The following is a 26,224-nucleotide window of genomic DNA, read 5'->3' as shown; positions in this document are numbered from 1 at the left end:
GGAAGCTGTGGTTTGATGTCCTGGGTTTGGCTGCCCAGTGCCCAGAAAGGAGAAACAAAGAGTTTTTCCGGGACAGTGGCTACCACGTTCTCCCCAGAAGCCGCTGCCTTGCTCCACTGACTCAGTCGTTTTCCCTCTTGCCCAGACTGCAGGTGGCACTGTGAGCCCCCGCCCACCTCCCCCCAAGTCAAGAACCAGTGTGCTTGGCACTGCCAGTTCAGGGCATTCAGGCCAGGAAGTGTCCTGTGGGTTGTTTCCTTTACACGTTCAGAGAGCATAAGCGCTGGGGGCAGGCCTCCCTGTGTGACATTGGGCAAGTGGCACTCCCACTCTGGGCTTCTCTTTTCTCACCTGGACAGGGGCTGACTCTAGCCTCACAGGGAAGTCTTGTGGATTTAGATGGAGGATGTGTGTGTGACTCCCAGCCAGGCACCTGCCCTCGGCAGTTTCTGGCTAAACAGTGGCCTTCTTTGTGTCCCCCTGTCCTGGGTGAGTCCACCCATCCTAGCTAAGAGGGAGACTGTGGTATGGCAGGGGTTTCTTGAGACCTGCCCACCCCCCATTTGGTTTGGCTGGACTTGAAGTCAGGTCACTTTGCTGGGTTTCTGTGAATAGCTGAATTCCCAGTGTTTTCACCTCTGATAACCTTATGTGTTGGAGGTCGAGGAAAGAAAGTCTCGGAAGGTTCACTGACTGGTTCCTTTGTCAAGCCAGGTGCCAGCACCCCAGTGCAGAGTCCCTCCCAGATGCTGGCAGCCTTTGGTAACCCTTAAGGAGAGCGAGGCCATTCATCCTTGAGCTCAGAGCACCTCATCATTTCTGAGAAGAGGGTGCAGTGTGGGGGCGTGCTGTCGGCCTGGTGCAGGTTCTGGGAAGATGGAAGCTGGACCCGGCTTGGGCTGCTGGTGTTCTGATGTCCAGCTCCCAGATGGAGAGAGGCCTAGGCCAGTGAGGGAGAATTTCTTGGATGAACATCCTGAGTTTTCATATCTGGGGACAGGGGCAGGGGGCTTGGCCCTCTGGCTGGGGTTGCAGGGATGCTCCCCACCATTGCAGGCCCTAGTCTCTAGGCTGGAGCACGTTACCAAGCCCTGAAGGAACATTCAGCACCTTTTGTCCCATCCTCCCTGGGGCCCTGCCCCCTGTGGGGAAGCCCTTTCATTCCGCCATAGGCAGCCTCTGGGCTCAGATGCCCCAGGGACCAGAACCTCAGCTCTGTGATCCTGTGATTGGCCTTTAGGACAGGGCAGGTGGGCAAGCAGAAGAGGCAGGAAGGGGCTTGATTTGTAGCCCCCCCAAAGCCCCTCTAAACAATGCAGTCCCCCAAAGCCCTTTATCTAGGCCACATTCAGCAAAGGCAGTTGGGACCCTGCCTCCGGATGGTGGTGGCATTCTGGTACATTGTGGTGCAAGGTGTTTGCTAGGTCTGGGGTAGATGCTTTCAAAGTGAGTACAGAGGAGCAGGACTACCCTCTAAGCTGGTAACTGAAGGCCCAGACTGGGGTGGAAGACCCTCATCCCCTGCAAAGACGATGGGGCTCCTAGTGGGGACTGCTAGGAGAATCTTCTAGACTCAGGCACATTTCACTTCTCTTTCGTAACTGGAGTGCTTGCTCAGGTTCTTCAAGTGCAGGCCCTCTGTCAATGGTCTTAGCAACCCTGGGCTCCTAGGCCAGCCATGCTTGGGAAGAAAGGTAGATGGGGCAGTCCCAGAGCTTCAGGGAGTTGGGGCTGGGGAGGCTCTGAGAAGGACCTACAGTTGTTGCCCACTAGGGTGCAGGTCAAAGGGCCCCACCAGCCAGCTGAGCGGGGGGCTATGCTGCACGCTCTCCAGCAGTTTCTCCAGCCCTTGCCAGGCCTGGCCTACACTCTCACGGCTCTGAGCCAGGCGCTCGGCTGGCAGCTCTGCAATGGAGCTGGCAGAGGAGACGACGCCATAGAGCTCACAGAGGCTGTGCCTCGCCTGCCTGACCGGCTGCTGGAGCTCGGCCGGGAGACCCTGGAGGCTGGAGGCTAGGGTGCTGTAAGCCACGTGGAGCTGCTGGATGAGTCCACACGTCCTGGACAGAGCCCCCAAGTCTGACACCTGCAGGAAGAGGGGGAGAGGTGAGCAGTGGTCAGAGAGGAGAAGACCCTGGGAGCCTTGTCTTGTACGTACCTCTTGGGTACCGGCTTTATCTGTCCATGGCTGTCCTTCTGGAGCCTGCTTGGCCTTTTCAATCTGTAAAGAGCCCAGCAGAGAAATGAGGGCTTTTGGCAAGGACCTTTCACACACTTTCTCCTAAGAATGGCATGAGGAGCTGGGGTGGGTACTCCCTGGCCTGGAGCTGTGTGTCTAGGCCTTCGTGTGGCATGGTTGGGAGTGCCACAAGTTTAGAGCCAGCTGCCCCTGATAGGCCTGTCTTCTCTTGTAAAGTGGCAATAATCCAAATTCTCATGAGGTCTTCAGGGAGATCAAATAACAGATGATGCAATCTTGTCACCCCCCAACTCTAAGCCCTCACGTGGCTCCCCATTCCCTGTTGGATAAAAACAACACCTCCCTGTGGTCTGTACAATCTGCCCCCAGGGCATCTCAGACCTCATCTCCCGCTAACACCGCATCATGATCACTGTACATCACTGAACCCTATATCCCTGGGCTCCCCCTATCCCGTTCCCACCTTCACTTCATCCTGTCACCCCAGCTGCCTTTCTGTTCCTTGAATACATAGCTTGTTATTGGGCACTCTGGTGTTGTTTTTTAATTGATTTTATTTTTTAAAAATACGTTTTTATTGATTTTAGAGAGAGAAGAAAGGAGAGAGAGAGAGAAAGAAAGAAACATCAATAAGAGAGAAACATCAATTGGCTGCCTCCTGCACACCCCCTACTGGGGATGGAGTTCACAATCCGGACATGTGCCCTGACTGGGAATCAAACCCATGGTTCATAGGTCGATGTTCAACCACTGAGACATCTCAACCAGGCTTAAACTGATTTTAGAGAGGAAAGGAGAGAGAGAAAAAAACATTGATTTGTTTCGCTTATTTGTACATTCACTAGAGGCCTGGTACACAAAATTCGTGCACAAGGGTTGGAGGGGCCCTCAGCCCAGCCTGCAAGCTCGCCAATCCGGGACCCGTTGGGGGACATTTCTCTCACAATCCTGGACTGCTGGCTCCTAATCGCTCACCTGCCTGCTTGTCTGGTCCCCCCTAACTGCCTCCCCGGGGGGTGGGGGCAGGGGGCTGGTCAGCCCAGCTTGCACCCTCTCCAATCTGGGACCCCTCAGGGGATGTCTAACTGCTGGTTTAGGCCCTATCAGTCAGACATCCCTCTCACAATTCTGGACCACTGACTTCTATTCACTCACCTGCCTGCCGGCCTGATCGTCCCCAACTGTCCCCCTCTGCCAGCCTGGTTGCCCCTAACTGCCCCCCCTGCCTGTCTGGTTGCCACTCACAGCCTGCTGTTCAGTCGTTTGGTTATCCCTCACTAACCCCCCTGCCGGCCTGGTCGCCCCACACATACTGCTGTTCAGTCGTGTGGTTGTCCCTCACTAACCCCCCTACCGGCCTGGTCGTAGGCAGCCATCTTGTGAGGGTGTGAGGGTTAATTTGCATATCACCTCTTTATTATATAGAGTTGGTTGATTCTTATATGTGCCCTGACCGGGGATTGAACCTGCAACCTTGGCATATTGGGATGATGCTCTAACCAACTGAGCTACCCAGTTAGGACTGGGCACTCTCTTCTTATGGTCCCCACTTCTCCCCAACTCTGCATGGCTCTCTCCTTGGCATTCACAATGTGGCTCAAAGGGGCGCTCTCCTGCCCAGCCCAGCCCCTCTCTGTCTGCATGGTTGTCTTGTTTCCTTCTTTGCATCCCTTTTTGTAGGTACAGCATTCCCCTCTTATGGTGAGTTTCACTTTCCACAATTTCAGTTCCTGCAGTCAACCACGGTTCAAAAATATTAAAGGAAAAACTCCAGAAATAAACAATTCATAATTTTTAAATGGCACGCTGTTCTGAATAGTGTGATGAGATCTCAAATGGCCCTGCTCTGTCCCACCAGGGGCGTGACCCATCCCTTTGTCCAGTGTCTCCACTCTGTAGATGCCCCCACCTATTAGTCACACAGTAGCCGTATCAGTTATCAAATCAATTATTGGGGTATCACAGTGCTCATGTTCAAGTCACCCTTATTTTACTTAATGCCACAGTAACATCACTTATAATATGTTATAATTGCTCTATTTTATTATTACTGTTAATCTCTCACTGTGCCTAAATTATAAATTAAACTTTATCATAGGTATGTATGTGTAGGAAAAAACAGTATATTTAGGGTTCAGTCTATCCATGGTTTCAGGCATTCACCGGGAGTCTTGGAATGTCTCTCCCAAAGATATGGGGGACTACTGTATTTGGTTTGGTTGTACATCTCCCTCTCTGGGACACAAGCGCCATGAGAACAATCTGTGGCCATCTTAGTGGCTGACAGATGTCGGGTCACTGCCTGTGGTAGGGGGAACCATGGGGAGATATTCTGAGAAAGGCACCCTGGAGAGGGGAACATTCTTACCAGCCTGATGGAGTCCTCAAGCTGGGCCAGTGTGGCCCTAGCCTGGAACTGGCCATGCTGCAGATGGCTCAGGGTATGCTCGAAAGCCCGCTGGCGAAAGCCGTGGGCCAGGTCACCGAGACGCACGAAGTAACTGCTCTGGTCTGCTGCGGGTACCCTGGGCCCAGGCTCAGAAGCCACCAACTGAGCTGGAAGGGAAGATGGGATTACTCAACCCAAGAGTCCCCTTGTGGCATCCAGATCTTGGGTTGGACAGATGACAAGCACCCACTAGGACCGCTAGTCCTTACCTTGCTCCTCAGCGTTCATGGGGTGGAAGATCTCCCGCAGTTCCTCTGGGAGTGTCATGAAGCCCGTGACACCTTCATGGCTGTGCATGGTGGCCATGCACCCCGCATCCTCTGTGCCCAGTGAGGTTCCTTGTGTGAATGCTGCCACAGTGGAACCAAGGCTCTGGGTACTTGCAATAGGTTCTGTGGCAAGGACATGGCTTGCACAGAGAGTGTCTGGGAGGCTGGAGACCATGCAGGATGAAGCCTCCAGGGGGTTCAGCACAGTTTGTTGCCCAAATTTGTCTGTCTCCTGGTCATTGGTGAGTCCACCATAGGAGCTTTCCCCAGCACCAGGTAACCAATTCTGTATAGTGCCCAGACCAGTCTGGACAGCGCCCTTGGTCAAACCCATTGCCCCATTGAGGCCAGTGGATACTGTGTCTTTGGTGCCAGTCAAGAAGGTCTTGGAGGTGTCCACACCGGTCTGGACAGCACACTTGGCCATACCCATTGCCCCAGTGAGTCCAGTGGACACCGTGTCTTTGGTTCCCTTAAGAACAGTCTTCGAAGTATTTATGCCAGTTTGGGCGGCACCCTTAGCTACACCCATTGCCCCGGTGAGGCCAGTGGACACTGTGTCTTTGGTGCCAGTTAGGATAGTCTTGGAGGTGTCCATACCAGTCTGGACGGCACTCTTGGCCACACCTACTGCACCGGGGAGTCCAGTGGACACAGTGTCTTTGGTGCCAGTTAGGATAGTCTTGGAGGTGTCCATACCAGTCTGGACGGCACTCTTGGCCACACCTACTGCACCGGGGAGTCCAGTGGACACAGTGTCTTTGGTGCCAGTTAGGATAGTCTTGGAGGTGTCCATACCAGTCTGGACGGCACTCTTGGCCACACCTACTGCACCGGGGAGTCCAGTGGACACAGTGTCTTTGGTGCCAGTTAGGATAGTCTTGGAGGTGTCCATACCAGTCTGGACGGCACTCTTGGCCACACCTACTGCACCGGGGAGTCCAGTGGACACAGTGTCTTTGGTGCCAGTTAGGATAGTCTTGGAGGTGTCCATACCAGTCTGGACGGCACTCTTGGCCACACCTACTGCACCGGGGAGTCCAGTGGACACAGTGTCTTTGGTGCCAGTTAGGATAGTCTTGGAGGTGTCCATACCAGTCTGGACGGCACTCTTGGCCACACCTACTGCACCGGGGAGTCCAGTGGACACAGTGTCTTTGGTGCCAGTTAGGATAGTCTTGGAGGTGTCCATACCAGTCTGGACGGCACTCTTGGCCACACCTACTGCACCGGGGAGTCCAGTGGACACAGTGTCTTTGGTGCCAGTTAGGATAGTCTTGGAGGTGTCCATACCAGTCTGGACGGCACTCTTGGCCACACCTACTGCACCGGGGAGTCCAGTGGACACAGTGTCTTTGGTGCCAGTTAGGATAGTCTTGGAGGTGTCCATACCAGTCTGGACGGCACTCTTGGCCACACCTACTGCACCGGGGAGTCCAGTGGACACAGTGTCTTTGGTGCCAGTTAGGATAGTCTTGGAGGTGTCCATACCAGTCTGGACGGCACTCTTGGCCACACCTACTGCACCGGGGAGTCCAGTGGACACAGTGTCTTTGGTGCCAGTTAGGATAGTCTTGGAGGTGTCCATACCAGTCTGGACGGCACTCTTGGCCACACCTACTGCACCGGGGAGTCCAGTGGACACAGTGTCTTTGGTGCCAGTTAGGATAGTCTTGGAGGTGTCCATACCAGTCTGGACGGCACTCTTGGCCACACCTACTGCACCGGGGAGTCCAGTGGACACAGTGTCTTTGGTGCCAGTTAGGATAGTCTTGGAGGTGTCCATACCAGTCTGGACGGCACTCTTGGCCACACCTACTGCACCGGGGAGTCCAGTGGACACAGTGTCTTTGGTGCCAGTTAGGATAGTCTTGGAGGTGTCCATACCAGTCTGGACGGCACTCTTGGCCACACCTACTGCACCGGGGAGTCCAGTGGACACAGTGTCTTTGGTGCCAGTTAGGATAGTCTTGGAGGTGTCCATACCAGTCTGGACGGCACTCTTGGCCACACCTACTGCACCGGGGAGTCCAGTGGACACAGTGTCTTTGGTGCCAGTTAGGATAGTCTTGGAGGTGTCCATACCAGTCTGGACGGCACTCTTGGCCACACCTACTGCACCGGGGAGTCCAGTGGACACAGTGTCTTTGGTGCCAGTTAGGATAGTCTTGGAGGTGTCCATACCAGTCTGGACGGCACTCTTGGCCACACCTACTGCACCGGGGAGTCCAGTGGACACAGTGTCTTTGGTGCCAGTTAGGATAGTCTTGGAGGTGTCCATACCAGTCTGGACGGCACTCTTGGCCACACCTACTGCACCGGGGAGTCCAGTGGACACAGTGTCTTTGGTGCCAGTTAGGATAGTCTTGGAGGTGTCCATACCAGTCTGGACGGCACTCTTGGCCACACCTACTGCACCGGGGAGTCCAGTGGACACAGTGTCTTTGGTGCCAGTTAGGATAGTCTTGGAGGTGTCCATACCAGTCTGGACGGCACTCTTGGCCACACCTACTGCACCGGGGAGTCCAGTGGACACAGTGTCTTTGGTGCCAGTTAGGATAGTCTTGGAGGTGTCCATACCAGTCTGGACGGCACTCTTGGCCACACCTACTGCACCGGGGAGTCCAGTGGACACAGTGTCTTTGGTGCCAGTTAGGATAGTCTTGGAGGTGTCCATACCAGTCTGGACGGCACTCTTGGCCACACCTACTGCACCGGGGAGTCCAGTGGACACAGTGTCTTTGGTGCCAGTTAGGATAGTCTTGGAGGTGTCCATACCAGTCTGGACGGCACTCTTGGCCACACCTACTGCACCGGGGAGTCCAGTGGACACAGTGTCTTTGGTGCCAGTTAGGATAGTCTTGGAGGTGTCCATACCAGTCTGGACGGCACTCTTGGCCACACCTACTGCACCGGGGAGTCCAGTGGACACAGTGTCTTTGGTGCCAGTTAGGATAGTCTTGGAGGTGTCCATACCAGTCTGGACGGCACTCTTGGCCACACCTACTGCACCGGGGAGTCCAGTGGACACAGTGTCTTTGGTGCCAGTTAGGATAGTCTTGGAGGTGTCCATACCAGTCTGGACGGCACTCTTGGCCACACCTACTGCACCGGGGAGTCCAGTGGACACAGTGTCTTTGGTGCCAGTTAGGATAGTCTTGGAGGTGTCCATACCAGTCTGGACGGCACTCTTGGCCACACCTACTGCACCGGGGAGTCCAGTGGACACAGTGTCTTTGGTGCCAGTTAGGATAGTCTTGGAGGTGTCCATACCAGTCTGGACGGCACTCTTGGCCACACCTACTGCACCGGGGAGTCCAGTGGACACAGTGTCTTTGGTGCCAGTTAGGATAGTCTTGGAGGTGTCCATACCAGTCTGGACGGCACTCTTGGCCACACCTACTGCACCGGGGAGTCCAGTGGACACAGTGTCTTTGGTGCCAGTTAGGATAGTCTTGGAGGTGTCCATACCAGTCTGGACGGCACTCTTGGCCACACCTACTGCACCGGGGAGTCCAGTGGACACAGTGTCTTTGGTGCCAGTTAGGATAGTCTTGGAGGTGTCCATACCAGTCTGGACGGCACTCTTGGCCACACCTACTGCACCGGGGAGTCCAGTGGACACAGTGTCTTTGGTGCCAGTTAGGATAGTCTTGGAGGTGTCCATACCAGTCTGGACGGCACTCTTGGCCACACCTACTGCACCGGGGAGTCCAGTGGACACAGTGTCTTTGGTGCCAGTTAGGATAGTCTTGGAGGTGTCCATACCAGTCTGGACGGCACTCTTGGCCACACCTACTGCACCGGGGAGTCCAGTGGACACAGTGTCTTTGGTGCCAGTTAGGATAGTCTTGGAGGTGTCCATACCAGTCTGGACGGCACTCTTGGCCACACCTACTGCACCGGGGAGTCCAGTGGACACAGTGTCTTTGGTGCCAGTTAGGATAGTCTTGGAGGTGTCCATACCAGTCTGGACGGCACTCTTGGCCACACCTACTGCACCGGGGAGTCCAGTGGACACAGTGTCTTTGGTGCCAGTTAGGATAGTCTTGGAGGTGTCCATACCAGTCTGGACGGCACTCTTGGCCACACCTACTGCACCGGGGAGTCCAGTGGACACAGTGTCTTTGGTGCCAGTTAGGATAGTCTTGGAGGTGTCCATACCAGTCTGGACGGCACTCTTGGCCACACCTACTGCACCGGGGAGTCCAGTGGACACAGTGTCTTTGGTGCCAGTTAGGATAGTCTTGGAGGTGTCCATACCAGTCTGGACGGCACTCTTGGCCACACCTACTGCACCGGGGAGTCCAGTGGACACAGTGTCTTTGGTGCCAGTGAGGACTGTCTTGGTGGTGTCCACACCAGTCTGGACAGCACCCTTGGCCATTCCTATTGCCCCAGTGAGGCCAGTGGACACTGTGTCTTTGGTGCCAGTCAGGATGGTCTTAGAGGTGTCCACACCTGTCTGAACAGCACCCTTGGCCATTCCCATTGCTCGGGTTGGGGCAGCGGACACTGTGTCTTTGGTGCCAGTCAGGATCGTCTTGGAGGTGTCCACACCAGTTTGGACGGCACCCTTAGCCACACCCACTGCCCCGGTGAGGCCAGCGGACACTGTGTCTTTGGTGCCAGTCAGGACTGTCTTGGTGGTGTCCAGGCCCCCCTGTACAGCCCCTGTCACCATATTCACAGCACCAGTCACTCCACTGCAGATGGTGTTCTTGGTGTCAGTCAACACCATCTTGGTGGTATCCACACCAGTCTGAAAGGTTCCTTTGGCTATATCCACTGTCCCTGCGACCCCACTGGCCACAGCCTCCTTGGTTCCAGTGTGCTCAGGCTGGGACATGCCAAGAGCTCCCTGAAGCACACCTTTAGCTGAGTCTGTCACGTTGGCCACTCCGGAGGAGATGGCATCTTTCGTTTTGGTCATCGTGGAGCACACCTGGTCCTTCACCCCAGAGATCATCTGATGAAAAAGGACGTGTGTGGTCAAGAGCAGAACTGGGAGGCAGACTTCTGCCAGCCTGATTCCTGATGGGCCTGGTAAGTGGTATCTGTCACCCAGAGGCCCTGCCTCCTTCTTCCCACCCCCGAGCTACCCATGGCCTTCCAGGACACAGCCATCACAAGCCCCATCACTACGTCAAATTACTCCTCTGATCCAGTAGGTCCCCTGCTGACAGCGGGTCCCTAACACCTCTGCAACCCTTGACAAGGTGCCTTGGTGGTATCCATGCCTTAGGCTCAGCAAGCCATTGAATTATGTTTTTTTGTTCGTTTTTAGCAGAATTTGAGCCTGGTTTCCCCATTACAGTGGGGAGACCAAATTGTTCATTAAAATGAATGTATTCAACTAAGAGAAGGGAATAAACATTTGGAAAAGTGGTAACCACACAAGTAAGGGACAAGTATTGGGTTCGAGCCATAGGAAATTGTCAATAACTAACTATTTTTAACCTACCCAATGGCAGTTTCAACCAATACCAAAGGGTTGTAATGGCCTCAGGGTTGCCACCACTCAGGTTCAGCCATGAGTGTGCTATTTTTAATTCAGTGATTCTCACCTGGGGAGATCCAGCGCCCCCCCCCCCATCTCCCCAGAGACATTGGGCAAGTTTGGGGACATCTGTGATTGTTGTGACTGGGGGCACAGGGCGCTACTTACATTGATCGCCTGTGGGCCTGGCATGCTGTGCAACACCCCATAGTGCCCAGGACAGACCCACAACCAAGAATGATCCTGCCCCAAATAGCCACAGTACTGACATTGAGAAGTTTATTCTCATTACCTGCTTCCCGCCCAGAATTAAATCAAGTGGGCACCTTGGGATCTGCGCCCACAGAGACCCAGGTTCAAATCTCAGCTTTCTTGTAAAAGCCACATTCCCCGCTCTGAGCCAGTTTCTGAAAAGTGATTAAAATAGCACCACCTTCACGGATTATGGATTAAGGATTATCTGCACTTTGCAGATAGTAGGTGTTCAGTTAACATGAGTGGAGAGGAGTAGAAAAGAATTGCATAAATGGAGAAGGGGTGAGGGGTCTGTTTTAATTTCAGCCAGAAGGACCTGTTGAGGTTCTTCCCCTTCTGAGATGCTAAGATCTGCTTGGGCTGCGGGCAGAGGGAGACTAGGAAGACCGGAGTGGGGGCATGTGCTGGGCGGAAGAGTTCCTATCAGGGCTATGCACCCTCTGCGGCCTCAGCTGGCTTACATCAGTCCCTCCACTTGGCCCAGCCTTGGGGACAGGATAACATGGGCAGGCCTCATGTGTTCAGGACCAAGGGTGGATGCAGCGTTGGTGTAGTTCAGCCTCTGACTGCCCCTGGGTTCAAGTCCCAAACTACCGTGACCTGCTATATGACTTTTGGCAGGCGGCTCAGCTTCTCTGTGCCTCAGCTGTCGTGCGGGGTACTACTTACTCCCTTCCTCACAGGGTGGTTGGGAGGATTAACTATTAAGCAGCACGTATAAAGCACAGTGTCCAGAGCCTGACACACAGTGAGTTGCCGCTGTTTGGTTCCCATCATGTTAGAGAGTGAGGGGTGGGCGGTCTGTAGTTTGGAGCCTGTCCATGTGGGCAGTGAGGCAGTACTGCACCCATTTCACAGATGTGGCAGTGGAGGCTTAGAGGGATGTCTGCTCTCTCCTTGGGCAGGAACCAAAACATTCCCGAGGGAGGCAGAGGCCATCAGACCAGACTCTGACAGCCACTCACCTTGTCCGAAGGCGACGGCAGCTTTTCCACCTCCCTGGCCATCTGCTTCGGGTCGGTAGCTGCTATGGGGACAGAAGCTGGTCAGGCACCCCAGGGAATGCGAGGGAAGCGGGCTGGCATCAGCTGCTCTGGTGCCCATTGCGCAATTGGCGGGCACAGCCCAAAAGGTCAGGAATGTCCCAGCCACTCCGCCAGGGACAGCAGGAGGTGACATCTGTGGCCATGGGCTTGGCTCCTTTCAACCCCCCAGGACCTCAGTCCCCTGGAACTGAGGATCTCCCTGGTGTTTTCTCCACCTGGGTCCTGGGTGCTGGACGCCCACCCAGGGAGATTGCAGGGAGAGGAGTCAGGGCCCCGCCCCACCTCTGCTACAGCTGGCAGTTGCCTGTCAGGCCTGGGTATGTGGAGCAGAAGTCAGCTGCCAAGGGCTCGGCCCAGAATGAGGCCTAGCCCGGGCAAACACCCAAACCTGGGTCTTCTCCCCCTCCCCCACCCCTGCACCAGCCCCCCGATGTGTCCCGAGTACTCTGGCTGAGTAACGAGGGTGGGGAGACCCCTAGGCTCTGCCATCCGAGGGAAGCCACTGTCCCTCTTGGGGAACCAGGATTGCTATCCCCAACAAGGTCTGCCTGCAGAACACCCAGGCCCTGGTCCACAGGCATCAGAAATGGGTGATGGGAGGTGGGGTGGGGGTGGAAAGTGTGGGTGGTACTGAAGGGAGATAGGCTGTGTTCACACCCCCACTTTTTCTGATTATGCACCTTGGGCCATTCACTTGCCATATTTATGCCTCAGTTTCCTCATCTGGTGCTAAATGAGTGTTGCCAGTCATGCAGTGTCTATTTAGATGATGCAGGCACATATGAAATGTCCCAAAGTGGCCAGAAGTCCCTGCTAGGGGATTTCCTATTCCGGGAGTCTCCCCAGACCCCCCACCCTATCGAGCTGTGTACTCACCCTGGGCCTGGGGATGGGCGGCCTCGGGGGTAGGAGTACCTGTGGAATCAGCTACTGGCTGGGCCTCTCCTGCTGAGCTGTGAGCGTTGGCCACCAGGTTCCGGGCAGAACTGAAGCCAGGCAGGAACCCCAAGAAGTTGCTCAGGGTCTATGTGGGGAGGGGACAGCATGAGCAGGCTGGGCCGAGATGGGATGGGGTGGGGGAAAGCATCAGACAACCCTGGGCTTCCACACCTCTCAGGCTCTTGTTTTGGGGTGACCTTGAGTTTCAAGCCTCAGTTTCCTAGTCTGGACAATGGGCAGATGCAGCCGGCTTCCCATGGAAGGAGGAAAAGGTCCTCCTTTGAGTCTCCAAGGCCTTCTTCCACAGCCCCCATTTCACAAATGGGGAAACTGAGGCTAAGAGAGGTGCTGTGGCTAGCCGAGGGTCTCAAAGTAGGAAAGGAGCTGAAGTCTGCCCCCACCCCCAGCTTGGGACAGGAGGGAAGAGTTAGCACCTTGGCTCTCAGAGCCCTCCCACCCCACCCAGAAAACTCCCAGATCTGAGGGCTGTGGCGGTCACCTTTGCAAGGTTCTGGGGGTCTCCAGGCCTTAGCAGGGATCTCCCCCTCCCATACCTCTCCTCACCTTGCCCTTGGGTTTGTGGGGCTTCCGGCCTCCTTCCTCTTGAGCAGACATGTTAATACTCTAAGCAGCTGGGAGGGGGCAGAGATGGTTCATAAATGGGGTTCCCATGCCTCCTGCCCCTCACCCATAGCCCCCAGACTTTCCCTGACACCCACCTGGAGACCTTGCCTCACCCTGGCATTGCTCACCTGGACTGCGAGAGGGTCTTTTGGAGTGACTGGCGGCGCAGCTGGCAGCTGGCTCTGCTTTCAGCTCCCAGGCCTTATAGGGTCTGGGGCAGGCGCAGGCCTGGCCTGCAGAGGCAGGCAGCCAGCCTGCTGGGGGAGGGCCCTGGAGGGTCACGTGCCTGCCTGCCCTGCCCAGCTTGCATGGGCCCCGGGCCCAGCACCTTTCCCCTGCTCTCAGTACTGGGCCACCTCTGCCCACAGCACCCGCCCCACCAAGCTGAGTGATTCCCAGGCCATCCTATGTTCCTGAGACACAGCCTATGTGCCCTCTTGGTCTATTCTTTCCATCCATGAGATGGACATGGTTCAAATCTCAGTTATGGGATGCCTTGGCTGCAGTTTCCCCTTCAGACTCCTCACTGGCCCACAGTGTTGTGCCCTTCATTTCCCCTGGCTCTTGCCTCTTTGATTAGTCCAGCCACAGGGGCCTCCTTGCGATTTCTCCAAATCTTTGGGCATGGTCCTGCCTCAGGGCCTTTGCATGGGCTATGTCTTCTGCCTATAGCACTTTCCCCCAAACATCCACATAGCTCCCTCCCCGTGTTCCCTGCAATAGAACAGTACCTGGCACACAGTTGGCACTTAATAAATGTTTGATTAAATGGGCCAACTCATAGGGTGGTTGTGAGTGTGCAATGAGGTCACACATGTAACCTGTTTATCCCTGTGCCTGGTACCCAGCAGGTGCTCAGCAGACATTAGCTTAGCATGGTCCAGGCAGAGAGGAGCAGCATCTGTCCTCGGCAGGGATGGGACATGTCACTCTCTGGAAGGGACTTCTCTTGAGCAAGGGGACAAAACAGACCAAAACAGCTCCAACAGAGCCTGGAACATAGGATGGCTTGTGACTCACTCAGCTTGGTGGGGGCGGGTGCTGTGGGCAGAGGTGGCCCAGTACTGAGAGCAGGGGAAAGGTGCTGGGCCTGGGGCCCATGAGAAGTAGGCCTGGTAGGCTCGGGCCAATCCAAGGTGGCTTCCTGGAGGAGGTATTTTGTACCTGAGGCCACAGAGCCAGGAAGTGGCAGAGACAGGATTTAGACCCAGACCCTGAGCCTGTGTGTAGAGCGGGCTGTCTGTGGATGGGTGCCCAGATGAGCAGAGGAGTGACTGCCATACCCTTTCTGGCCTGCCCCTGAAACAAGGATCACAGTCATGCTGGTGGGGGTTGGGAAAGATCCAGCTGGTGGCTCTGGGCTCTGAGCTGGGAGAAGGGAGGGTCCTGCTGTTGGGCCTGATGACCCTCAGGTTGTCTCCTTGGAGTCAAACAGTCAAGGAACAAAAGGGGGATTCCCCAGCCTCTCTCCTTAGCCAACACTTCCTAAAGGTGACATTGCAGGATTGGGGAGCTGGATCCTGGGTGTGTCCCTCCCCCCAGCAAAAGTAATAAAAATGGCCCGACTGGTGTGGCTCTGGTTGAGCATCAACCTATGAACCAGGAGGTCACGGTTCGATTCTCAGTCATGACACATGCCTGGTTTGTGGGGGTCCCCAGTGTCTCAGTCATGACACATGCCTGGTTTGTGGGCTCGATCCCCAGTGTGGAGCATGCAGGAGACAGCCAATCAATGATTCTCTCTTATCGATGTTTCTATTGCTCTCTCTCCTCCTTCCTCTCTGAAATCAATACCAAGTCAGGTTTTGTCCCCTTTCTGGCCACAGCTCTCCAGGGCTCCCACCTCCCTTGGCCCAAGTTCTCCCTGTGGCCCATAGGCCCTGGACGACTTGCCTCTGTCCTCTCTCCCTGCCTTCATGTACTCCCTTTTTCCCGCCACTCTGCTCCAGCCACACAGGCCTCCTTGCTGTTTCTCCAACAGGCCAGGCAAGGTCCTGCCCTGGGGCCTTAGCACAGGCTGTGCCTTCTACCTGGAATGTTCTCCAGTCTTTGCTCATATGTCACCTCCTCAGAGAGGCCTTTCTGGAACCCCTCTTTTATTTAAAAATATACATCTTTCCTCAAATGCCCACATACTACCCATTGTCCTCCCCTTTTATTTTTCTTATTCTACTAACACTAAAAATAGTAATTTACTTATTTTTCTTGTACATTGCCTGTTTCATACTGTATTGTCAGGTCATAGAGGGGTAGGAATTTTATCCATTTTGTCACTGCCATGTCCCCAAGGTGGAGAACTGCCTAGCACACAGCACGTGCTTTATAAATACAGGTTGTTTCAAAAAAATGTTTACACACTTTTAACAGCTGATAGCTCAATTGATGTTTCTTTTCAGATTTAACCCATTGGAATTAGTAATTATTCAAAGTGTGTATACATTTTGGGGGATACCCTGTATTTGTTGAATGAATGAGTGAATAATAGCTTCTGTGGGTGAGGTGTTTACTAGGATTGGGCATGACTTAACCCATTTTTCAGAGGAGAAACATGTTTAGAGAGGAAAAATAAGTTGCCTAACCACCTGCAGGCAAGGCTGGGACTCAGCCCCAAGGCGACAGGGAGCCAGGCGGTTCCGAGCAGGGGCAGGGAAGTGAATCTGACCAGTGGGAAGTGGTCAGGGCTCCCAGAGCTGCCCCTGGGCTGGGTCCCAGGGAAGCCAGGGGCCATCCTGACCTCACCGAATCATGCTATGGTTTCCCAACACCCTGCCTGGCCACTGGGGAGTCTGAGGGGCAGCCAAGAATGTGGTCAGAAGATGGGAAGGCCCCCATGAGACTGACCCATGGCCCTTGCCCTGTCTCTGTCTCCCCAGTCCTGATCAGTGGAGAAACGACGGCAAGATCAGCAACGGTGGGTGCAGGGAGGTGGGCATAGGAGGACTGACCCCTCTGACTTCTTTCTCCTCAAGATCCTGCTCCCTGCAGTTCCAAGACATTCATTTATACTAGTGTGAACTTTCACTCCAGGAAGCTACATCTGAGCGCAATGCTTAAGCCAGGTGGGCTGGACACAGAAGGTGGAAGTACAGACAGGATGGCAAGCGGGAGGGAGGGGTTGGGGGGGAGTGGGCATCACTCCTTTCAAATCTCGAACCCTGGCTTGTGTCATACAGTCACACCTCTGAGGCCACCCGGGCACCCTGTAACTGAGACTCACTCCAGCCAGAACAGAGGCCATGGGCCTTTGAACAACACGAAGCACCTTTATTGGCAAGCGGGAGGAGGGGTTGGGGGGGGAGTGGGCATCACTCCTTTCAAATCTCGAACCCTGGCTTGTGTCATACAGTCACACCTCTGAGGCCACCCGGGCACCCTGTAACTGAGACTCACTCCAGCCAGAACAGAGGCCATGGGCCTTTGAACAACACGAAGCACCTTTATTCTGGAGAGCATACCCCAAACAGCAAAGCAAGTGGGTCCGGCTGGCCCAGTTGGTGCAGCCCGGCATCTTTGGGGACCCCTCAGTCCAGGATGTACAAGCTGGGGGAGCAGGTGGATGCTTGTTTTTCAAAGCCCCAAATAGAAGCCACTGGGCAAAATGTGTTTCTCTGAGGAGCTTTGATCAGCTTCTTGGGGTGAGGAACAGGTGACTACAGACAGATGAATCCAGCTGGAGGCTAGTCAGACCTGAGTTAGGTTCCTGTCCTCATATGTCCAAGGGGAAGATTGGGAAGGGTCTGATGTCAGAGTAGCTGGTCCAGAGTCAGAATTCCACGGGAACCCCCAACTCCGTGCCTGGGCCAGGGTAAAGGCATTGGCTGTTGTGCTTCTGTGTGGCCCCTAGAGGGCAGCAGGCTATGGAAGTGTAGGGCAGCCTCCTGCTGCCACTGGCAGTGAGGCCCCAGGGGATCAGAAGTCCAGCTCTGGCATCAAGGTGTGTTTGGGGTGACTGGGGGGCTCAGGCTCCTCTGGAATGTCCTCTGGGAGACCTAGCCCATTCCGGTGCTGGGCCTGCCAGGCTCTCTGCTGGGCCGGCCAGTCCAGATGCGCCCAGCGGGGGTCAGGGCCCCCCACGATCTCGTCCACCAGGTTCTCCAGGCCAGGTGGGGGCTCCGACCGCTCTATGAGGATGGGCGAAAAGGGCCCCACGAGCCAGGGTAGCGGCATGGTCTGCACCACCAACTCTAGCAGCTCGTCCACGCAGGCATGGGCCCGAGCCACTCTGCCCCGGCCCTCGGCCAACGTCGAGGCTGACACATCCCTGAAGCAACGAGCATCAGCAAAGGCCGCCTGCAGGGTGTCCACGCTGCGCCGCACCTCAGCCACCTTCTCCTGGGCATCCCGGGGCAGGCCCCGCACGCTGGTTTCCAGTGCGTCCACTGAGCTCTGTAGCTCCCGCATCAGACTTCGGGACAATACCAGTGTTTCCAGCTCCACCTGGGGAGGGGAGGCAAGGGGGGCCTCAGTGTTCCAGATGGACACGTGCTGAGACGGCTGTCCTGCCTCAGTTTACTCATGGACACACCGCGACTGTCACCCTGCCTCAGTCTCCCCATAGGTACACACTGGGACCGAGCCCTACCTCCCTTTTCCCATGGACACAATGGTATTGCCACCCCGTCTCAATCTCCCCATGGACACAATGGGACTATCTCCTTGCCTCTTTTTCACCCATGGACATGAGACAGCCCTGCCTCCCAAAAGCAGGAATCGGGAAGGTTTCCCTCAAAGACCCACAAAGAGACTCCCTGCCTCAGTTTCTCTAATGGATACCCGACAGGACCGCATCACCCTGCCTCAGTTTCTTCCCTGCACACAATAGACCAAGCCCTGCCTTAGTTTCTCCTGTGGGCACCCAGTAGGACTGTCAACTTACCCCAGTTTCCCCATCGCACTCCAACTAGCTACCTCAGCAGTTGGTTATTCATAGCTCAGTCATGGCCCCTGGCAACCCCGGGTGGATCCAGAACCACTCCCATCCTACCGTCCTACCTGACTACGGCGGCGGCCGTTCTCCAGGGCGCTCAGACTCCAGTCCCCCCACAGCTCGTGCACTTTCCCAGGGCGGGCTGGGGTGGTGGGGGTCATCCCACACTGCACGAGGTCAATCTGTGGGAACCGGAAAAGTGTTCATCAGAGGTAGAGGACTTGGGGGGTCGGGGGAGCCTGGACGGATCCTAGCTTGGATCTGGCCTTAATAAGCATTTCGGAAACACTTGCTGTGTGCAGCCTTCTGCACCCGCTGACCCAGCCTGGAGCCTGTTCATTGAATCCTCTGCCTCTGGCTGACTCTGTGACCTGTGGTTCTCCTGAAGCTCAGACTCACTGCCAGGCATGTGCTCATGCTGGTCCCTCAGCCACGTACACTCTTCCCTCCACCTCATCTCCCCCGCTGGTTCATTCCAGTTCAAGTCTCAATGTGGACATCACCCCCTCCAGGAAGCCCTCCCTCCTCCCCTTCTGGCTGGGTGATCCCTCCTCTGGGTCCCAGAGCACCTGCCATGTTCCCCATTTTGACCCTGATCCCCTGACTGGCCTGTGAGTGTCCTGAGGAGCACTGTGTTCTTCAGTACCCAGGACAGGGCATGTGTTAAAAGATGAATAGAAATAAATTGTGGCCCATCCATACTGTGGAATATTATTGAGCCCTAAAAAAGGAGGTTCTGATACATGCTACAAAATGGATGAACCTTCAGGACATTGTGCTCAGGTGCTCACAGGTGCCCTCTGTTGGCTGCTGTGGGAGGACAGACGGGTCCAGGAGGAGAACTGGGTGACGGTGTGCAAGCATGAGAGCTGGAAGCAGGTGGATGGAGGAAGCAGAGGGAGGAAATGTGGGCAGATTCAGGATAGACTTTGAGGGCAGAGCTGACAGTATGGCTGATATGTCGGATGAGGGAGGGTTTGAGAACACGGAGCTGCTGGCGATGGAGATGAGAGGGATGTGGGAAGGCAGGCTGCGGCATCTGCACAGCCCAGTAAGCAGGGGCTGCCGTGTTCCTTTGGAGCAGGGAGGGATGGACAGTGAGACAAGAAGCTGGGTGTGCACTGGAACCTAAAGGGTGCAGAGGATTGGAATTGGTGGCAGGAGAGCGAGGGAAGAAGTACCTTCTCCCTCTCCAGACCTACCTTAACTGCCTATAAATTCCAGCTACTTCTCCACAAAACCCCTTCTTTACTCCTCAGGCTGAGTCTCACTCAACACCCCGTAAGCTCCTCCAGCCCCAGGCCCCCTCTTCCCCAGCCCTGAACATGCACAGCTAGAGGCAGCTGAGACCAGTTCTGCCTCCCGCTTCAGTCTAGCACGGGACCAGGTACTCGGCTGGCGTTCAATCCATGCTTACTGGCCAGCATTACAGGGTGGGGGCAGGCAGAGGGCTCTCACCAGCTCCAGTGTCTCCTGCAGCTGGGCCAGTGTGTCCTGGGCATGATGTTTCTTCTGCCTCAGTTTCCCCAGAGAGTGCTCATATGCCAGGTGGCGGAGTCGTGTTGACAGGGAGCCCAGGCGCACAAAGTAGCCCTGATGTCTCCTCTGCTGTTCCACTGAGCCCACTTCCGGGCCCTCAGCCTCAGCCGCCAGTGCCGCTGGAGGGCAGGATGGGGGAGAGGGGGTCAGTGTGGACACCCCCTCCATGTCTGTTCACCCTCCTTCTGGGTGGACAAGCTCATGGGCTCCCAAATTTGTAGTTTCCCTTTACCAAATTCAACTCTCAATATTCCCTAAACCCTATGACGTAGGCACTATTATTAGCCCCATTTCACAGATGGGGAAAACTGAGGCAAAGAGAGGTGAAGTCCCACAGTGTGCCAGAAGCAGAACCAGGACTCAAACCCAGGCACTCTCACCGCCAGTGGTTCTCAACCTTCCTAATGCCGTGACCCTTTAAAACAGTTCCTCATGTTGTGGTGACCCCCAATTTCATTGTTACAAATTGAACATAATTAAAGCATAGTGGTTAATCACAAAAACAATATGTAATTATATATGTGTTTTCCGATGGTCTTAGGCTCCTGAAAGGGTCGCGACCCACAGGTTGAGAACCACTACTAGACTGTCCTTAACCACTCTAGTAAACTGCCTCTTAAAGAATATATCACAAGTGCCTGGAACACAGTCAGTGCTTCATAAATGCCTTACAGCCTTTCCGCTGAGGACAAAGTATGTCAATATGTTCTTCCAGTGCCAGAGCAGGGGTTGAGAAGTCAGATCGACTCCAGGGCCAGCAGACAATATTAGAACATAGAAAGGTGGGCTTTAAGGCGGCAGATGCTATTCAACCCAAGTGTCTAATTTTTCAAGGGAAGCCAGATATTGGGATTTGTAGGGCAAAATCTGATTGTTAAGTGCATGCAATGAATTAAAACATTTAAAAGGCATTGTACATGTCAGATAATACAATTAGGAGGGCTACAGCTCTCTCAAGTCTTTAAGCCACTTATGCCCTTGGGGTCTGGCCTGTCTGGTTTCTAGTAGGATGAGGGCTGGGGGGCCATGGATGTGGAGAGGGAGGGCGGGCCGGGCTCTAGCTCCATGTTCCTGCTGATCTGTTGTGGTCGAGTGAGTCCTGAACCTCTCTAATCTGTTTGGGGTTTTTTGTTAATCTCACCCAAGGATATTTTTCCCATTGATTTTTTTAGAGAGAATGGAAGGGAGGGGGAGAGACACACAGAGAGAAACATGGATGTGAGAGAGAGACATCGATTGGTTGCCTCCCACACGCACCCCTATGGGGCTGGGGACTGAGCCTGCAACCAAGGTACGTACCTTTGACTGGAATCGAACCCATGACCCTTCAATCCCCAGGCTGATGTTCTACCCACTGAGCAAAACAGGCCAGGGCACCTCTCTAATCTGTAACCTCTGGGGATGGGGACTGGGCAGGAGGATTCGGGGGCAGGTGAAGAGGACACCAGCCTCACCGAGTTCCTCCTCAGTCATGGGCAGGAAGTGGTCCACCAGCTCCTCCGACTTGCCCAACACGACGTCCACCGCGTGGCTCATGGAACGCTTCAGCTCCACGCTCCAGCGCCGGCCCTGCCGTGCCAAGCCCGCCATGCCTGTCATACTGCTGGCCACTGCATCCTTGGCTGAGGTCACCACCTGGTGGGACGGACCCCGATCCAGGTGCTGTCAGTTTTCAGCTCCCTTCCCTGGCTCCTGGGGCTGGGGGTCAAGGACCCCTGGCCCTTTCCCAGCTCTAGGTCTCAATTCCCCTGTCTACAAATTGGAGGAAAATAAAATCTCTCCCTCACAGGGTGGCTGAAGGGGTTACCAGCACCTACTGGCACATAGTAAGTGCTAGATAAATATGGGTGCCGATTATTTTTTTAAAACACATTTTTATTGATTTTTTTTAGAGAGAGAGAGCAAAGGAGAGGGAGAGAGAGAAACATCAATGTGAGAGTGGAACATCGATCAGCTGTCCTGCACACCCCGCACAGGGGATGGAGCCCACCACCCAGGCATGTGCCCTGACCAGGAATCGAGCCAGCAACCTTTCGGTGCACTGAATGATGGATGCCCAGTCAACGGAGCCACACCAGCCAGGCTGGGTGCTGAGTATTCTCATCTGTGTGGTGTTTTTTGCGTTGACCAAAGCCTGATTTGGCCCCAGAGTCCAGCTGGCAGAGGTGTTCTGGCTGGGTCTGGGGGAGGCAGCCCTCCTCCCTCCCACTTCCACCCCCTGCAGATCCCCATGATCTGAGCCATACCATCTCCGAAGGTTGCTGGAGAAAGGGTAGCTTCTCCTCCAGCTTGTCGAGGCCCCTGCAGGCAAGATCGTTCACTGTAGCCACTGGGGAGAGAGGGAGAGGCAGGGAGTGAGAATCTGGGAGATGATGAAGGAGAGGGACACAGAAGGAGGGAATACTACAGGGAGAAGCAGAGAAAAAAGAAGGGAGAGAGGGAGAGAGAGAGGGAGAGAGAGAGGGAGAGATGAAGGGAGGTCTTCGTGAAAGGGGTGACCTGGCTGATTCCCTGAGGGGCTGGAGACCCTGAGGGCGTGGTGGGCCCCCAGGCTGGGCCCTGCCTCCTCTGCTTTCCCCACCTCTGCCCTGCCACAGACTCCTGCCAGCACCAAGGTGACTCCACACCCACGCTCAGCTCAGATGCCCCAGGGAGCAGGCTCAAGGTCACTCAAGCCAGCTAAGAAGGAGGTGGGGAGGCCCTGGGCTGGGAACCTCAGGTGGCCCCCTTCTGGAGTCAAGAGTCTCTGTCCCCACCCCCATCAGGTTGTCAGGTTGGACTCCTGAGCTGGTCACAGGTCTAGGAAGATATGGGGCTCCGGATAGGTGGGGGCAGCCCTCAGGACAAGGGGGCAGACAGGGAAGGGAGGTTGGACAGGTAAAGGGGGCCCAAGGCCTAACAGGCCAACCAACAAGGGAGGAGAACTTCACGACAGATGGAATGCGACAGAAGGAGGGGCCACAAATAAGCTGCTACGGGCAGATGATGACCAGGATGTAAGACATAACATGCCAACAGGTAGAGGGGAGGGGCAGGCAAAGAGGGACTGGGAGATGGCACCCACACAAGGACTGAGCAAGGATGACACAGGTGGTTGGGGGTGGGGGGGAGGCAGTCAGACTAAAGGCACAGGACAGGTATGACTGAGGAGGGACACGCAGGTCAGGGAGTCCACACTTCGGGCCATGCCATGCGGATGGAGCATGAGAGGGTGAAACCATGAGGCAACCACAGGACTGTCTGGCCAGGGGGACTCACGCTGAGGCTGCAGGTGGCTGAGCAGTGGCTGGGCGTGGTCCAGGGCGCTGGTGGTGAGGCTGCACACGCAGTGCTCAGCCAGGCGGCAGGCAGAGCCCAGGAGCGGGTGCCTAACCTTGGCCGCGCTGTAAGCATCAGAGACAGCAGTGCACGTGGCCTTGACCAGGGGCAGGGCCACCACTCGGTGGACCACGTTCTGTGGGAAGGGGTGCAGTCAGAGGGGCCCCCAGGGAGGGGGAAGGCTCAGCCTCACTTTAGCCCACTTCCTCCCTAGGGGCCAGACGAGGGGGGCGTGGGGAGCGGGGCAGAGGCCTGGGGGAAAGCATGTGGAGCGCCTGGCTGTGGACAGTAGAGGAGCCACATGAAGGTTCTCCCAGGCTCCTGTTGTCAGTAGCACACACACAGCGTGGCAAGTTCTGAGTCTGGTGGCTTTAAGGGTACATGCCTCTGGGGCAAAACTGTCTGCATTCAGCTCTGGTTAGGCCACCTCTGAGCTGTGTGAGCTTGGGCAAGTGAGTGAACTGCTTTGCTTGGTGCCTTCGTGTCTCATCTGTAAAATGGGTTTCTGGGGCTGTGATGGGAATTCTAGGAGCCAATGTATGTGAAGTGCTTGAAACAGTGACTGATGTAGGGTGGATGCTGTGAGTGCTGCTATTATTGTTGCTGATGAGAGTGCCACGATGGTGGACACAGAAACAGGGAGATGGAGGCGGAGACCCAGAGGTGGGCGGGGGAAGGTTGGGCAGAGGCCAGGTAAGCCAGCTGGGTGTGCTTGAAGAAATGCTCCCCTCCCAGGCCTCACTGTGTCCCTCTGGGAAATGGGTAGGAGGTGCAGAGATGCCAGCCTCCATGGTCCAACATGCCCTAAGAGTGAGGTGCTCAAAGCAAAGATAGAGGTGGGAGGGGTACCCAGCTGTTCAGGGAGGGACTGTCCCCCTCCCTTCCCCATGTGCTGCTCCATAGGAGGTGCAGCCCCTCACCTGCTGGTCCTGCTCCCACAAGCTGGGTGGGTGGTCCTGAGCCGCCTCATCTTCTGACATGCCTGCTGCAAATAGGGTCACCTTGGGGGACAGGACAGAGTGAAGGGGGCCAGCCCACCAAGCTCCCTCCCACACCCTGGGTTCTGTCTGTCTGGGCTCTGTGACTCCAGCAAGTCTTGTTCCTTCTTGGGGCCTCAGTTTCCTCATCCAAAAAGTGAGGTAATGGTAATACCCTACCTCAGAATGTCATGAGGAGCACAGACAGTGCACAAGACTCTGCACACAGTAGGTGCACACTAGAGAGCCTCTGGCAAAGTGGGGCCCCTGTAGTGATTCAAAGCATGGGCTTAGGGTTTCAATCCTGCCATTACCTGCTGTGTGACTTTGGACAAGTGCCTTCACCTCTCTGGGCTGTTTCCTCTTCTGCAAAGCAGGGGAGGTCCCTGGTGCCCCTACCCTGGACAGAACTGCACGAACAGCCCCATACAGCGATGCCGGCGGTAACTGTAGAATCCCAATAAACCCATCAGATCGACAATCGGGGAAACCGAGGCACACAGGGGTCCATGCTGCGCTCAAGGTCACTCAGCTTAAGCTGACTCAGAGCAGGGAGTTTGACCTCAGACTCCCCGCCTGCAGGTCATCCCTACCCCGTGCCTGCAGAGCTGTGGTCCCCGCCCAACAGGGTCCTGAGCTTCAGCCAACTGGGCCAAGGGTCTCAGCCACCTGCTCCAGCCCGTCACCCCCTCCTCTCCCCACGCCCCTGAACCCTCGCCTGCCCACCCAGTTCGGGCCCCCAGGCCTGCTGGGTGCTCTTGGACGCCACCCGGGTGACACTCACCTGGGCGCGCGCAGCCTCAGCCCCCAGGTACTGCCGCGGACCCCAGACGGTCTCCAGTCTCCGCCCTCTGCCGGCCCCGCCCGCCTTATAGTGGCTCTGGAGGCGGAGCCTCCTGGGATTGACCAATAGGGAAAGGCTGCCCAGGGGCGTGTCAGGGGTGGGGCTTCAGGACCCCACGCTCTTGAGCCCTTGTGCTCCCGAGTACTGTGCGGTTGCCAAAGCAACTTGGGGATGGTGGATGCCCCAAAATTGAGCTACTTCCATAGGCCAAGTTTGGCCACTTGTCACCCTCGCTGCCTTGGGGGGGGGGGCGACCACAACTCCCACCTCCTTCTCCAGTGACCTTGGGCAAGTCCTTCATGTCTTTCTATTTTAAAAAATGTTTATTTATTTAGGAGAGGGAGAGAGAGAGAGAGAGAGAGAGAGAGAGAGAGAGGAAGAGAGAGAGAGAAACGTTGATTTGTTGTTCCACCATCTATGCCTTCATTGCTTGATTCTTGTATGTGCCCTGACTGCGGATTGAACCTGCAACCTTGGCATATCAGGACAATGCTCTAACCAACTGAGTTACTGGCCAGGGCTCTTTCTATTTCTTATTTTTTTTTAAATCTACCACTTAACCAGGAGCCAAACTGGCCCATTCTCTGAGATCCCCATTTTACAGATGAGCAAATTGAGGTTCAGAACACTTAAACCACTTGCGCTGGGTCCCACAGTGACTGACGGATTTGATTTAAATTCAGTCAAATCAAGCTCCAGACCCTGGCTTTTTCATCTGCATGCCTGGAATGATCACCAATGTGGTCATGATACTCCTTCCGGGGGGCTGAAAAAACCGAGCGTGGCCCAAACACCCCCGGCCCCCCAAATCTGACCCTGGCCCCACTATGCCCAGCATTGTCAGCAGGTGGCTCTAGGTCCTGAGTTCTGAGAGCACAGCCCTGGCTTCTGCCCATGCTTGTCCTGGGTGGCTGCGCCCTGGGCTATCACTGGCCAGCATGACAAATTGTTTGGAGACCTGAAGCAATCTGGTTTAATTTAAACCTTCCCCAGGGCACAGGCCCTGGCAGGAATCCACCAGTAAAATGACACCCCGGCCAATAGTCAGAGTTTTATTTCCAGTTAAGCCTCAGGATAGGAGAGAGGAGGAGGAGGAGCCACAGGTCTTCAGATTTCAAGTCCAGCACCCCACACCCTGTCATGCCTATTTCCTCCTTCATCCTGGAGAAGTAGGAAGTTGACTTGGGAGATGCAGGAACACAGTAAATGCCAATTTGTCCAATTCCGTTTGACATTTGTTTTTATTTTTAAAAAAATATTTTACATTTTATTTTATTTTTATTGATTTCAGAGAGGAAGGGAGAGAAAGAAACATCAATGATGAGAGAGAATCATTG

General features: G+C 55.2%; 2 protein-coding genes across 9 annotated transcripts; both read right to left on the bottom strand.

Annotated features, from left to right (window-relative positions):
• Nucleotides 1–846: 846 nt before the first annotated feature.
• On the bottom strand, nucleotides 847–20,149 carry PLIN4 (perilipin 4). Of its 6 annotated transcripts, none has more exons than XM_014533311.1 (8): nucleotides 13,411–13,651; nucleotides 13,223–13,290; nucleotides 12,596–12,743; nucleotides 11,639–11,700; nucleotides 4,859–9,887; nucleotides 4,569–4,756; nucleotides 2,159–2,221; nucleotides 847–2,086 (listed from the first exon to the last, which is right to left on the bottom strand). In XM_014533311.1, the coding sequence occupies exons 2-8, from the start codon at nucleotides 13,271–13,273 to the stop codon at nucleotides 1,754–1,756; spliced, it is 5,874 nt and encodes a 1,957-aa protein (XP_014388797.1). In that variant the 5' UTR covers nucleotides 13,274–13,290; nucleotides 13,411–13,651; the 3' UTR covers nucleotides 847–1,753. The 6 variants fall into 6 exon arrangements, with proteins under 6 accessions (XP_014388797.1, XP_014388800.1, XP_014388802.1 ...); XM_014533314.1 differs by having other exon boundaries at nucleotides 11,639–11,697; XM_014533316.1 differs by having other exon boundaries at nucleotides 12,635–12,743.
• PLIN5 (perilipin 5) lies at nucleotides 16,695–24,925 on the bottom strand. 3 transcript variants are annotated; one of them, XM_014533327.1, is made up of 9 exons: nucleotides 24,828–24,925; nucleotides 24,358–24,490; nucleotides 23,987–24,067; nucleotides 23,007–23,202; nucleotides 21,995–22,077; nucleotides 21,203–21,383; nucleotides 19,668–19,867; nucleotides 18,275–18,391; nucleotides 16,695–17,719 (listed from the first exon to the last, which is right to left on the bottom strand). In XM_014533327.1, the coding sequence occupies exons 3-9, from the start codon at nucleotides 24,044–24,046 to the stop codon at nucleotides 17,192–17,194; spliced, it is 1,365 nt and encodes a 454-aa protein (XP_014388813.1). In that variant the 5' UTR covers nucleotides 24,047–24,067; nucleotides 24,358–24,490; nucleotides 24,828–24,925; the 3' UTR covers nucleotides 16,695–17,191. The 3 variants fall into 3 exon arrangements, with proteins under 3 accessions (XP_014388813.1, XP_014388818.1, XP_014388823.1); XM_014533332.1 differs by having other exon boundaries at nucleotides 23,987–24,051; XM_014533337.1 differs by having other exon boundaries at nucleotides 23,987–24,048.
• Nucleotides 24,926–26,224: the final 1,299 nt, after the last annotated feature.

Source organism: Myotis brandtii, unplaced genomic scaffold (genome assembly GCF_000412655.1).
Source record: "Myotis brandtii unplaced genomic scaffold, ASM41265v1 scaffold122, whole genome shotgun sequence".
In the NCBI taxonomy this organism is placed as follows: domain Eukaryota; kingdom Metazoa; phylum Chordata; class Mammalia; order Chiroptera; family Vespertilionidae; genus Myotis; species Myotis brandtii.
Note: the sequence above shows the minus strand (reverse complement) of the source record. Positions and strands in the feature narration are given on the sequence as shown.